We start from the raw sequence: 15,769 nt of genomic DNA, 5'->3' as shown, positions 1-15,769 counted from the left end.
TTATGTAACTATGTAACTATGCATGAACCAATCCCATCATTGACTAGGAACCAAAGGAAGCTGGTGGTGTTCGTGTTCCTAGCTGCCCAACAAACCCTGACTAGAAAAAAGTCTCTAATTTTTTATGAAGTGTGACAGAGGCTTATGAGCACAATGGTACATGAGAAGCTCACCTCCACCTTCTAGAGGACACCCACACCAACTTTCTCAAAGTTTGGGATCCTTGGATCGTCTATAATACCCAGGTGACCTTGCTCTAAATTTGAACCTGTTTAGCAACTCAATGGTGCAATGTTCTGACTGAACCCAGTGGGAGAGACCCATCCAGTCCACCCCTCCTTTTCCCCTCTTTCTTGCTTTCTCCCAGGCAAGTCTACCCTGTAACGTTTCTTACTCTCAACCCTTATTTCCCCCCCCCCCTTATATTTTTTTCTTTTTTCTTTGTACTTTTTCCTGCTTTCTTGGCACATTGTGTTTTTGTCAATTGCCAGCAAAGAGCAACCCTTATCACTTGGGGTATCGTACTGACCTTCTCAACCAAGATTCTAATGCATACTGTTGGGTACTGTTTTACCTCTAACCTCACTGATATGGGCCATTGTGTCCTTGCAACCATTGATACAGTGTGCCTTTCTTGTCCAATTTTTAGTGCCATTTTCCTGTACTATTGATTACATTTAATGCCTTTTTCTATTGTAAAACTTGGAAACTTAATACATTTTTATACAACAAAAAAGTCAGTTTACATATGTTGCACTTAGTGTTCTCTTTTCTAGTATAGAAAATAGTGTATAAAGATGATATTGGTACTGTATGTGCTAAGAGTTTCTTCCATTCTCTTGGTATACATTGATTGCAGGAGGGGTCAACACAACAAAAGGTTTTTTAAGCAATTTAGTTCCTGATTGTGTCTGTGTGGATTGGAATAGTAGTTATTTGTTTCTATACTTATGACACATTTGGTAACCACTAGAGTACCATACAAATAAAATGTTCTCATAGGATAATAAAATAATGTTTTTTTTTTTACCAATTTTATTAGGTCTCTAGAGAACAAGAAAGGCAATAAATTGGTTGAAACTAGATAAAAAAAAAACACACACATATAACTCCTGACTGAACTATTCACAATATATACAGCTAATTTGTCAAATCATTCTTCTTTTTTTCCCTGAGAGCTTGATCTGCAGAACTTCAGAATGCATGCTCTGGAGCCATATGACTACCAAAAGGATCTGAGGACTAAGTAGTGCATGAGGGGTTGTCTCCTGTTTCCAGACTTATCTAGTCAGTTAACTTATTTGACTTGCAGCCTTTAATTAGCAGAAATATTACCTGAAATTGCATGTTCTGGTTGGGGCAATTAGGAAAGAAATATGCCCTTTATGTATAAAGTGAAAAAATGTTTTGTAAATGTCACGGTTCTTATTTCCTATTATTTTTTTGTAATGGTAAAAAGCTTCCTTTGACTGAAAGCCCATCCCTGGTTCAGCAGTGATTATGCAGACTGTCCGTTGGGTAGGAGGTCTTTGTGAGAGTTCACAAGAGGGTAGGTGACAGACTCCAGTTTGGCAGCTGGAAATTGCTCACATAGACGGAGCTCCAAGTTCTCTGCACTGAGTTGACTGTGAGGGCTCCGTCCCTCTCTCCTATGAGGAAAGTTGGATGTCCCAACCTTGGGCTTCTCCAGATTATTAGAGTCCCGTTTGTCAGCTTGTTCTTGAACTCTAAAGTGACAGAACAGCACAGCCACAAGGCTTTTCTTAAAGTTTTCATTCATGAAAGTGTAAACCACTGGGTTGTTGAATGAGTTGAAAAACCCAACAGCTTGTACAATGGCCACAATCATTTTTACTGTGACATCATCGTATTCCTCTTCCAAGTCATCTGTAGACAGTAAGTAAGGTGAAAAATAGGACAGAGGTCATTATTTATTTAATAAAACATTCTCTAATACTAATATGGATGTACTAGAAGTGAAATTATTCACAACCCATCAACACTGCGCATTGAAGCAATAATTGCAAGAGGTGGAAAATGTCATATATTTTATTTTGTTCTATTCTAAATAAACAGAGATAAGCTGGAACCTGGCACAGCCAGTTAGTTGTCACATGTAGTTCCTAATTAAGCAAGTCATCTTCCTGGTTGAGCAATTCAGCTTCCTTTGTCACCTGTCTGCTTCCAGCCTCCTAATTAGACAGTGAATATGCATCATTACTTCAGTCCAGTGAACAGGAAGAGACAGAAATCAACGATGATCAACCAGGAAGTTTGAACCAACAGAGGTGTGTGTATCATAGAAATTGGAGGCCATAATTATAAATCCTGGGGCAGGTGGGCAGGTGTTTCTTCAGATTAGGCGACCCGTCAGATTTTGTAACGGAAGTGACTTTCCGTTGCCCCCATCTACACCCTGCACTCATCCAGAGTAAGGATAGCGTGAGAAGGCGGCAAGCGGACATCTTGTTACACCTACCGGAGTCTTGCATTTAACACTTATTTTTAACAGTAAACTCAGCTTATATAGAGAAATTCAAACCTCAAAGGTGTTCTGTCAAATTACCTTATAGAAATTTTGTAACTTATGATATGTTTGTGTCCACTAGCAAAGATTTTAGTGTATTTTTTGTGAAAATACTGTTCTGAAATGTTTGAGGGGGGGGGGGGGTGACCTGTCAGGTAGGCTGTACGGGGCCCTGTGATTCTTAACAGCAGCCCTGCTTCTATCTGTGACTAGATCCATATTTTTATCTAGTCTAGTCAAGGGGCAGGTAATTCACTGAAATTCCTTTTGGGTTTATTATTTACATACTGTAATATAACATTATTCTATTTCACGGAATGACCAAATCCACACATACTGCTTAACTCTATACCCTTCCTCCTACGCTTAATGTGCTGTCCATGCACACAACTTACTGTATTCAAATAATATGTGGACCACATGGAAGGGTGCCCAGCAGGCTGTGAAGAAAAGGACTACAATGACCATCATCATTACAGCACGTTTTTTCTTCCTAATAAAGAAGCACACAACATGTTTCATCAATCAGTAAATTCATATATCACCATCTTACAAAAAGGACTAACTGTGTTGATTAAATTCTGTAACGTCTATCAAAAAAAAAAAAAAAAAAAAAAGGAAGAATGGAATTGTATGTTTAATACACCTTTCTATATTTAGGTTATACAAATGTATTTGTACCAAAACCATAATAAGATTGTACATATATTTTTTTTATATGTCAGTTATATACAATTTATGATATTGTAAGACCCTTTTCCATTATTTTTGCAATTTCTCTTTGTACCACAATTTTACTCTAGATAAAAAAACGTTTGTAAACAAAAAAAAGAAATTAATGGCATGAAATTGTTCATATATAGGTAGGTAATTTTCTCTATAAGGGGACCAACTTACCTTATTGGCTCTTTACTAAGAAAAATTAAAAGAAGATACATTGATGAACCTCCAATGTATGGCTATAGTTTCAGGAAGATGGCAGCTTTATTTAAGAATCCATACAGTTTCCCGCATTAATTATAGTGACAGCTACATTTTGAGGGTAATAATTGCTTTGCTGCTGCCCCTGCTCCACTCATTTTTCAGATAGAGTCAGATAGCTGGAGCTGGAACATTACAAGATAAATGTCCTTTTACCTAGCAATGTACAATTGTACTTGTCACTTATACCTTTTAAAAAATGTGATCTTACATTTACTGTAGATTATCTATGTTTGTAGCAGCATAACTTTGCCATGTTTGTGCATTCATTTGCTGTGCTCTAGCTGTTTCTGGCCACTATTAAAATGCACTGCTCAAACACAAATTACCTTCTGTGCATTGAGTTGAATGACCAGCCAGTAGCCAATGTTTCAAAGCACAGCATGATCTAGGAGACAATATTGCTGGCAATAGGGAATATTTTCAAAAAGGCAATTTTTTCAGCAATTTCCTGGGAACAGTGAATTTGCTTGTGTTTGTTTTTGGAATTTGTAGACACGGTGTTCTAGGGACAGTTAATCTACTAAAAATAATGAAAAATGTATGATCATGATCAAGGGTAGCAAAACATTTTAGATGTGCAAATGAGTAAAAAATTCACTCACTTATTTATATGCAGGTAAAATCCATTTGGAAATAAGATTCTCTCCTAATTAAAAGCAGTGAAATACAGCATAAAACAAATAGCATGGACTTTTTCTAAACAGGGCTGAAATAAAAAAAAAATGTGGTGAAATTTCTTTTTTTATCCCCCAAAAATACTGCAAATTCTGTTACTGTAAGCTTGAGGCTGAGTTCACACTATTGCGAATTGTATGCAGGTTTCCCCACATCATATTTGCATGTCAGGAGATTGTGACCGCTATGTAGAGCTGGTTCATACATCTCTGGGACGGCTGCGGATCGAATTGCACAGGAGTCCTGTGTGTCTTCTGGTCCATTTTAGATCTGAATTCAGCCAAAAATTCGTACCAGACCCCTGCTGTGAGCGGCTCCGTACTGCAGTGTAAACCCAGCCTGAAAGTTGTGTGTCCAGAAAAGGGTTTGTGGAAAAGAATTTCCCTGAAAAGGTGACCTGGAAGGATTAAGTGACCATAACATTTTCCCCACTTTTATCATTCTTAAACTGAATCCTTGCGTTTTTATGTATCACTTAACCACTTGCTTACTGGGCACTTATACCCCCTTCCTGCCCAGGCCAATTTTCAGCTTTCAGCGCTGTCGCACTTTGAATGACAATTGCACGGGCATGCTACACTGTACCCATAGGAATTTTTTTTTTCTTTGCGTCACACACATAAAGCTTTCTTTTGGTAGCATTTAATTACTACAATACTGGGTTTTTTAGGTAAACAAACAAAAAAAGGCAGAAAATTTAGAAAAAAAAAAATGTTTTTATAGTTTGTTATAACATTTTGCAAACAGGTAATTTTTCTCCTTCATTGATGTGCGCTGATGAAGCTGCACTGATGGGCAATGGTAGGCTGCACTGATAGGAACTAATAGGCTGCACTGATAGGTGGCACTGATGAGGCAGCACTGGTGGGCACTGATGAGGCTGCACTGATAGCTGACGTTGATGGGCACTGATAGGTGGCACTGATAGTTGGCACTAAAGGGCACTGATGGGAACTGATAGGTGGCACTGATAGGTGGCACTGATAGGTGGCACTGATAGATGGCACTGATAGGTGGCACTGATGATAAAGCACTGATGGAAACTGATTGGCAGCACTGATGGGCACTGATAGATGGCACTGGTGGACACTGGTAGGTGGCACTAGTGGGCACTGCTTAGCAGTACTGATGGGCACTGGAAGGTGGCACTGGTGGGCACTGGTAGGTGGCACTGGAGAGCACTGCTTAGCAGCAATGTCCCTTTTACATGAGCCGGTAATCGCTTGTTTTTTCTCCTCAACAAAAAACAAAAAAACAAAAACAAAGCCGATTACCGGCTTCTGTTTACATCACGTGATCAGCTGTCATTGGCTGACAGATGATCATGTGGTACCCAGGCCCCAAGGACTTAGTGATCACAGGGCGCGCTACTCAGCGCGAGCACAGGAGGACATCCATGTACGCCCTCCCGGCAATTTAAGCCCACGATGTAGCCGTCTTTCGGCTATAACGCGGGCTTCAAGTAATTAAGCAAAGTTAAAATGTGAAGTGGTCTGAATAAAATGATTCCCTCTTATATAAAAGAAAGGATTGTACTTAAAAAAAAAAATTAACAAACACAGTAAGTATACAATGTTGCAATGGTTTTACACGCCCCCAATCCTCCACTTCTCAGGTCCCCAGAGTTCCCTCATAGCAAGCCATAGGTGTGTACAGCCTATTGTATTAGGGTGCGCACCCCAGAGCTCAAATACACATGCGCGTGTGTATTTACAGTATATATATATATATATATATATATATATATATATATATATATATACATAAGTTCAGAAGGGTGAGGTGCACATTGGTCGAAATAACAAGTGCAAGCAATCAAGCCCTCCCAAAGGCTTATATTATAGGAAACCACAAAAAGGGATTGCTGCACAAAAATGTTTTAATGAAAAGTGTAATCAAAACATCCAAAATATAAAGGCCATCATCATAACAGTTTCAGGCTAATACAGATGCCCTGTATATACTATGTAATACACACGCCCTTCTTCAAAACATGGTGCCTATAAATGAAGACATACATCGTACAATTTATATATAGCAAATACATCTGCATACTATTAAATAATCAACCAGCCTGTCTGGAATCAATTAATCACTGGACGTGAGACACATTGTAGTAAAAGTTCAAAATCAATTATACAAAAAGGATCCTGGAACGAAAAAAACAAGTTTGACCGTTTTCCACACTTCACAGAATATATCAATTGATCGAACTCGTGAATAGCAAAAATAACAAAAAGAAAATAACAATAATAATATTATTGATAATAAAAAGAATACTACATGTGTGTATACATATGTGAATGTGCGTACCTAACGATGCACACACATGCACATATGTGATGAAGTGCAATCGATCAAAATTACACACTTGATATATGACCAAAAAAATAACATAACGTACAACAAGGAAAAAAGAAAGAAATATATATATATAGAATAACCAAAAAAAAACAACATTAAAGAAAAAAATACAAATCAAAATCTGAATTTAACCCCTTAGGTTGAAGGGTATCAAGCCGATGTATCCAATGGACTTCTTTCTTCTTCAGCTCTAATTCTCTATTACCACCCCATCTATTTCTTGAAACCCTGTCAATCACCATGAATCTAAGTTGGGAGACTGTATGGCCCTTATCTACAAAATGTCTCGATAAAGGCAGATTTTCTAGTTTGTCCCTGATGGAGTACTTATGTCTCGCAATGCAATCCTTTATTTTCTGTGTAGTTTCCCCCACATAGAGGAGACCACACGGACATTTAATAATATATATAACTATATTCATACTATATATACAATGTTCTAGCATGATGAAAGGCAAATGTTTTTCTCATCCACAAAAGGGCTATGGTATTTCTATTAGAGATTACTACCCCTTTCAGTCTACCTATGTTATATATATATTATTAAATGTCCGTGTGGTCTCCTCTATGTGGGGGAAACCACACAGAAAATGTATTTTTTTTGGAGTCGAGGGGCTTTGGTAAAAAATCAGGGGTCATGTTTGAGACAGAGAAAGGGACTGAGGAAAGAGACTTCCCAGTCCCTTTCTTTGCAGTCTCACAAAGTTTACTATGCTTCAGTTATGAATGAACACAGGAACGATTGGTACCAATCACTTACTGTATTAATTCTGAAAATGAAGGGGTTGGTAAAATGACATATGACACCGGCCCCTTCCCCAGTCTCCATCCAGAAACATCCCCTCAAAGCAGCAGCCAGTGGGAGAGGAGAGAATTGAAGCCAGCAGCCCTGTGAGTTGGGGGGGGGGGTTGTGGGGACAGCTGGGGGAATCAGCACTGCCCCTGTGTGCACACCTATAATGGGGTACTCATGCAGGCTCACTCCCGCGCCGCGCTCTATGTCCACTGACGCACACAGTGTGGCTAGGCACCACTCCCTGGTCCTTCCTCACTAGCTGTGATTGACAGCAGCCAATGGCTCCTGCTGCTGTGTCTGAGCCAGTCAGGAGAGGGAGAGAGAGAGACAGCAGCTCCGCTGCTCTCATGCATTGTGCTGAATCACGATCAGGCTCAGGTAAGTAAAAGGGGGGTTGGGGGGGAGGTTTTTTACCTTAATGCAGAGAATGCATTTAGGTAAAAATATCCTTCTGCCTTTAGAACCACTTTAAGTGCACTGATCATCATTAAATTCAGCCCAACGGGCTGAACGAAAAAAAAAACCTGACAGATTGCCATACTAACACAAGCGATGTCTATTTGCTTTAAATAAATCAGCTCCGTATCATTCCTTATTGACTGATGGCCAGTGGCGATTTTGTGTGAATGTACTTGTGTACTCAGTCAACTTTTTTCCCCACCATAAGTCGTGAAAGTATCCAATGTGGGTACATGCAACAGCAGCAGGGTATGAAGCTAAAATCATTCACCTTGATATGATTATGGTTATTAAATCCCATCTGCCCAATAGCCCCTACACACAATCCAAAATCATATGAAAAATTCTGCTTTCGAATCAATCGCACGATAATCTGATAGCTGGTACACAGCTTTTGAGAGACAATCATGACAGGTTATTCAATATTATCTGGGACAAGCACAAAAATTTTCTTGTACCATACCAAGTTGCACGATTTTGGTTTAACCACTTGCCGTCCGCGCTATAGCCGAAAGACGGCTGCAGCGTAGACTTAATTTGCCGTGAGGGCATGGACGTCCTCCTGTACTTGAGCGGCCTGCGCACCCCCTGGAGGGCACGCACAGCGCACTCTGTGATCAGCAGGTCTATGAGACTCGGCTGATTACAGATCAGAGTAAGGGGTTGATCCCGACCCCTTACCAGGTGATCAGCTGTCAGCCAATGACAGCTGATCATGTGATGTAAACAGAGCTGGTAATCGGCTATTTTTCCTTCTCACACTGGCAGTATGAGGAGGAAAAAAAAGTCAATCACCGGCGGCTGCAAGAGGGACATCAGTCCCGATCGTGGAGAGTCACCAGTGTCACCTACCAGTGCCCACCAGCGCCACCTACCAGTGCCCACAGTACCACCCATCAGTGCCCACAGTACCACCCATCAGTGCCCACAGTGTCACCTATCAGTGACCTCAATGTCACCTATCAGTGCTCACAGTGTCACCTATCAGTGCCCACAGTGTCGCCTGTTAATCACCAATCAGTGCGTCATCACCAGTGCTGCCTATCAATACCACCTACCAGTGCCACCTACCAGTGCCCATCAGTGTCACCTATCAGTGCCCATCAGTGACATCTATCAGTGGCACTCAGCAGTGCCACCCATCAGGGCCCATCAGTGCCATCTTATCAGTGCCCATCAGTGCAGCCCTTCAGTGCCCATCAGTGCTGCCTCATCAGCGAATATCAATGAAGGAGAAAAATTACCCATTTGCAAAGTTTTATAACAAACTATGAAACATGTTTTTTTTTTCAAAAAATTCTGTCTTTTTTTGTTTGTTTAGCAAAAAATAAAAACCCAAGTGGTGATTAAATATCACCAAAAGAAAGCTCCATTTGTGTGAAAAAAATGATAAAAAATTTCATTTGAGTACAGTGTAGCATGACCGCGCAATTGTCATTCAAAGTGCGACAGCGCTGAAAGCTGAAAATTGGTCTGGGCAGGAGAGGGGTTAGGAGAGTGCCCAGTAAGCAAGAGGTTAATCAGTACAGTTGTCGTTCGAAAATACAATACAAATACACTACAACACATTACATCACTTCCAAATTTTTATACTGTCATACGACAATTTTTGTCACATTAAAAACTCTTCATTTTCAATATGAGACTAGCAACCAATAAAAATAAAAAAATGGAAGTTCTGTTGTGCGATTTTCAGATTTTGTGTACAGGCTATAATAGTCTGCTAACTTTAGCGGGATGGCTCCTTATTCCTCAAGTCCTCCAGACACTGCACAGGACACAGTGGGGTAAAAAAGCTGAATGTGAAAGTTTTAAAAAAAATAACAGTTCTCTGAAGATTCAGCACATAATTTTCATTCTCACCACAACATTGTGACTTCTGATGGAGTCAGTACCGAGTATGTATATTGGCATTTTGAGCCCCATGGAGCCTATAGAAACACGCACATCCAGTTCCTTATTCATATTATAGCATATTACAATTGGCAGACCAAGAAACACAAAATAAAGTCCATGCATGTTGTATGTAATTTAAAACTGCCACAGTTTCATTTTTTCTGGTTATGAAATCTGCTATCAGTTTATCTCCAGGAAAGTTACTGATTAGCATTTAGATTTACTATATACCAGCTGGGGACCATGTATTTCCCGTGGGACTATAACATCTCTAATAGCACATTTTCTTTAAAATAAGGAATTACTGTATCAGTGGACATGCCAAAAACCTATGATTTTAAATTGATTTCTTTTGATTATGGATGCTCAGAGTTCTAAGTGAAAGCACAATGATGGATCATATGGTTAATGTGTGTCTCTGTTACATTGAATTAAAAAAAATGAAGAACATGAGACAATATGAGTGCCTGTACTGTATGCAATAATTTGGTTTCAACTATCTCTCATGAAGATTACGGACAGCTATTGATTTATAATGTACTGTGTCACACTTCAGTTTCTGTACATATTAATATGTTATTTTAAACTTATTCTGTATATGAAGGCGGATAAAAAATCAATTTAATCTAGATTTTTATTAATGTCCACTTAGAAAAAGGTAATATTCACAGGCCAGAACATATACAAAATAAAAACACATGGGCTTTATTTTCATTTCTTTTTGGAGATGCTATACAGGATGTAACAAGAACAAGCATACTTTGGGGTAATGAATTAAAAATCAAGGAGGTCTGGTCAGTAAAATTTTCTTCCAGCAGAGGTACAAATATAATGTTTTTGGGATGACTCAGATCCTAGTATATGTGTAATCATCTGTGCCTATCAAAAAAAAAGCAACATACAACTTCCATAGTGAATCAAAACTATTTATTGTCAATTTTTAGTGTGCCCCCTTACATCATGGATACGCATCAGACTGCCCCTTTACATCTGGCGTCTCCATCACAGTGCTCCCTTACATCAGAGGTCCCCATCCCAGTGCCTCCTTACATCAGGTGTCCCCATCCCAGTGCCTCCTTACATCAGGTGTCCCCATCTCAGTGCCTCCTTACATCAGGTGTCCCCACCCCAGTGCCTCCTTACATCAGGTGTCCCAATCCCAGTGCCTCCTTACATCAGGTGTCCCCACCACAGTGCCTCCTTACATCAGATGTCCCTATCCCAGTGCCTCCTTACATCAGGTGTCCCCCACCCCAGCTCCTCCTTACATCAGGTGTCCCCATCCCAGTCCCTCCTTACATCAGGTGTCCCCACCCCAGCGCCTCCTTACATCAGATGTCCCCATCCCAGTGCCTCCTTACATCAGGTGTCCCCACCCCAGCTCCTCCTTACATCAGATGTCCCCATCCCAGTGCCTCCTTACATCAGGTGTCCCCCACCCCAGCTCCTCCTTACATCAGGTGTCCCCATCCCAGTGCCTCCTTACATCAGGTGTCCCCACCCCAGCGCCTCCTTACATCAGATGTCCCCATCCCAGTGCCTCCTTACATCAGGTGTCCTCACCCCAGCTCCTCCTTACATCAGATGTCCCCATCCCAGTGCCTCCTTACATCAGGTGTCCCCACCCCAGCGCCTCCTTACATCAGATGTCCCCATCCCAGTGCCTCCTTACATCAGGTGTCCCCACCCCAGTGCCTCCTTACATCAGATGTCCACATCCCAGTGCCTCCTTACATCAGGTGTCCCCACCCCAATTCCTCCTTACATCAGATGTCCCCATCCCAGTGCCTCCTTACATCAGGCGTCCCCACCCCAGTGCCTCCTTACATCAGGCGTCCCCACCCCAGTGCCTCCTTACATCAGGCGTCCCCACCCCAGTGCCTCCTTACATCAGGTGTCCCCACCCCAGTGCCCCCTTATATCATAGTGCCCCTATACCTTTGGCACCAAGCAGCCATAGGAAAGGAGCTAGAATATTTCCATGATCCTGTGGTGCTGGGGCGGAACACGAATGTGAAGTCATTAGTTGTTAGGGCGCTGGTGGTCCTAACAACCAATCACTGCAGAGGAGGGGGAAACCTGCACCCAGGACTGGCGGTCTGGATAGAATGGCCACTCTGTATGGGTCCAGACCTTTGTCAGTCATTTAGTGGTACCTGTTTTAGTGCATCAGAAAGACATAAAAATTGAAACATAGAAACATTTAGAGACCCAAATTTTATAAGCTATTACACAATATCTAAAATAAATGTCGCTTTTAAAGAGCTTATCGTTTTAGATGGACTTTAAGACATAAATGATGAATTAAAGCCTAACTCCAGGTTTGATTCCACTTTGATTGGACCGTTTAGCCTAAGCTGGCCCAAATAAGCCATTTCCTTTCCTAACACATGCGCGGCCACTGTCAGTGCTGTAATAACATTATGTGGCATCGGCTATGTACAGTATGCAGCACTGTGTTCTGGCAGTGGTACTCATACCAAGAAAAAATGAAACTGTGGCAATGTAAGATTACATACAACATGCATGGACTTTACAGTATGTTGTGCTGCTTGCCCTGACAATTTTAATATACGATAATATGAATAAGGAGCTGGGTGTGCTTGTTCCTATAAGCTCCATGAGGCTCAGAATTTCAATATACATACTGGGCACTGACTATCTTATATGTCAGAATGTTGTGGTGGGAATGAAAGGGAATTGTATGTGGAATGCACAGAGAAGGTATGTTATTTTTTTGTCTGTGGCAGAGAGGGTAGGGGAACTCAAATGCAATGCATCTTTAGGTGCTTCCAGAGTAAAATGGCTTAATATCCATAAGATGGTTTATTATTGGTTTTCTTGGCATTTCCACTAACACCTATGCAGGTTGCAGTTTGCATATTCCAGGTGCATTTTATGTTTTCAATACACATTTTTGATCCATTGAAGTCTACGAAACCAAAAACCAGAAAAAAAGTCCCTGGCCCTTTCCATGAAATGCACAGATGTGAACGTGACCCATAGGAAACCATGTCTGCAAAACTGAAAATGTACTAAAAATTGAATAGTTGTGAACCAGGCCTAAGTGTTGGTAAACCCTAATAATGAATCTTTCCTGTTTGCTCTCTTTCGATTTGTTAAATATATCATTGAAAGCATGTTATTCTATCTGTTTGACAAGGGCAAAAAAAACTGTCTCTCTTGTCAGCAATTTAGAGCTTTCCTGTGTCTTCTGTACACTTGTGTTATCTCAAAGAGCCCTCCTAGCAGGGCCGGTCCATCCATTAAGGGTGCACAGGTGCCACCCCCCCCATCCATTACTGCCTCCCCCTATCCATGCGTCAGGCCTCTTGCAGGATGCTGGATGCATGAATTACAATGCCGGGGGTGTTTTTTTTTTGAAGCACCTGATTAGAGCCAGAGGCTTCAAAATAGGCTGGACTTGGGCGCAGAGTATTTAAACGGAGCCTACCCAGTTGTGTTACAACAGCGAATTAATATTTGCTATTGAACCACTGATCCTCCTCCCGGCCAATCAGGAAGGAAGTTTTGAGACCCGTCACCCGATTGGCTGAAAGGACAAGCGATCCTATTGGATGCCTAGGAGGACGGGAGGAGCCGCATGCTGGAAGCCACTAATGGAGGAAAGGACATGGAGCCCCTGCTTGCCACCCACTACCCGCCTAGATAGGCTCAGTGCAGGACTGATGGGCAGGCAGCGGGGGGGGAGGTGCCGCTCGGAGGGGGGTTAGTTGTTTGCCACCCCCCAAAAAAAAAAAAACACCAGCCGCCACTGCCTCCTAGCTCTAATCCTGGACTACAGAATGATTAGTCCTTATGTTGTTAAAGTAGAACTACACTGCATTTGAGTACCAAAAGCAAAAAATGCTATTTAATTCCTTTTTAATATTCAAAGCAAACTCATCCATTCATATCTCCATGTTTTATTTTGCTAAGAATACACTCTTAAAAACATCCTCTAGCATTTTTGGCCATGGCCATTTTCTGTATGGGGAGATGATTCATGTAGCATTTGTGTGTTTAGCTGAGAAAAACCCTCCCCCTCCTGAAACTCCTGGAATGTATGACATCATTTGCCTAGGCCTGTAAACCAGGAGGTATTTGGAGAAATGTAAACAAAAATTAAAGCAAGTAAATATGATATACTTTCTTAATTATTTACTAATGCTAACAGCATAAGGATTAAAAATAGCCAAGGTTTATTGAGAGAGTGACATTCCCCTTTAAGATCTGGGTTCTGGAGTTAAGCCTCGTACACACGATAGGATTTTCCGACAGGAATTGTGTGATGACAGGCTGTTGGTGGAAAATCCGACCGTTTGTACGCTCCATCGGACAATTGTTGTCGGATTTTCCGTGGACAAATGTTGGATGACAGGCTTTCAAATTTTCCGCTGACAAATGTCTGTTGTCGGATTTTCAGAGAGTGTGTACACAAGTCCGTCGGACAAAAGTACAAAGTACAAACACACATGCTCGGAAGCAAGGACGAGCCAGAAGTGGTCAGTCTTGTAAACTAGCGTTCATAATGGAGAATTAACATTCGTGATGCGGCAAATTATAAAATCTCGAAATGCAGCACACATTTTCTTCTTCTTTATTTAATGCAATAATAATGAAGCTGCTTTGCTGGTGATACTGATGGAATTATGGCAAATTAATTTTCAAAGGCTTTTTTTTCCTAGTAATATCAAGAATAATATTATTATGCTTGTTATTTTTTTTTTTTTTTCTTTGGTGCAAGTTACCACAACACCATTATCCCATAATTTAAGGACCGAGCCTCTTTCTGAGATTTGTTGTTTACAAGTTAAAAACATTTTTTTTTGCTAGAAAATTACTTAGAACCCCCAAACATTATACTTTTTTTTTTTTTCTAACACCCTAGTGAATAAAATGGCAGTCATTGCAATACTTTCTGTCACACCGTATTTGTGCAGGAGCACTTTTTTTGGCAAAAATAGACTTTTTTGAATTAAAAAATAAGACATAAGTAAAATTAGCCCAATTTTTTTTATATTGCGTAAGATAATGTTACGCCGAGTAAATTGATACCCAACCAACTTTTACCCTTAAAAATCTCCATAGGCAACATTAAAAAAATTCTACAGGTTGCATGTTTAGAGTTACAGAGGAGGTCTAGGGCTAGAATGGTTGCTCTCGCTCTACCGATCATGGCGATACCTCACATGTGTGGTTTGAACATCGTTTTCATATTCGGGAGCTACTTATGTATGCGTTCACTTCTGCACGCGAGCTCGTCAGGATGGGGCGCGTTTAAAAAATTTTTTTATTAATATTATTTAGTTTACCTTTTATTTTTTATTTTTACACTGTTTTAAAAAAAAAAATTGTGAATCAATGTAAACATCCCTTGTAATAGAAAAGAAGCATGTCAAAAATACCTCAGATCTCATATTTACACTAAAATGCAATAAAAATAAAATAAAAATGTAGTCATTTAAAAAAAAATAATGTCCCTTTAAGAGTTATGAGCAGAGGTGACGTTTTGACGTCGCTTCTGCCCTGCAATGTTATGGAGACGGGTGGGGGCCATTTTTCCCTCACTCGTCTCAATGTCAGGCTAGGGAAAACATCCGATTGCCTCTGCCGCTGCCGATGGCTCCGGTAAGCGGCGGAGGGCCCCGGAGCACGGCGGGAGGGGGGCCCTCTCCCGCCGCATATAAAAGTGATCTTGCAGTGAATCCACCACAGAGAGCACTTTAATCTGAAAGCAGACTGCCTGCTGAAGAAGAGGATACCGGGGTTATGGTAGCTAGCTGCTGCCATAACAACGATATTCCTCTTCAAAATACCGACGTACAATGACGGTGGGCAGTCTGGAAATGGTTAACATCAAAGATACAACTATGTTGGTCCCTTGTTAATTTTACATTGTATTTTTTAAAATGTAACTGCCTACTCCCAAACTGTCATTTGAAGCATTAACACATAGCCAAGTATTATTCTCCACAATTTTTTATTGTGCTTTAAAAAAAGAAAGCAAATAAAATTGGACATGCTATCTGCCAATAGAACTTAACCAAAAAGTGCATTCTATGCAT

General features: G+C 40.7%; 1 protein-coding gene across 1 annotated transcript in view; it reads right to left on the bottom strand.

Moving 5' to 3' along the window:
• Positions 1–845: 845 nt before the first annotated feature.
• LOC141134656 (pyroglutamylated RF-amide peptide receptor-like) overlaps positions 846–15,769 on the bottom strand; it is a 231,153-nt gene continuing 216,229 nt past the window's right edge. The window contains exons 5-6 of the mRNA XM_073624101.1: positions 2,923–3,020; positions 846–1,887 (exon numbers count right to left, since the gene is read on the bottom strand). Of these exons, the coding sequence (XP_073480202.1) occupies positions 1,499–1,887; positions 2,923–3,020 (487 nt within the window). The 3' untranslated portion in view covers positions 846–1,498. The remainder of the gene's footprint in view (positions 1,888–2,922; positions 3,021–15,769) is intronic.

Source organism: Aquarana catesbeiana, linkage group LG03, assembly GCF_042186555.1.
Source record: "Aquarana catesbeiana isolate 2022-GZ linkage group LG03, ASM4218655v1, whole genome shotgun sequence".
Classification (NCBI taxonomy): Eukaryota; Metazoa; Chordata; class Amphibia; order Anura; family Ranidae; genus Aquarana; species Aquarana catesbeiana.
This window is presented reverse-complemented; position numbering and strand designations above follow the sequence as displayed.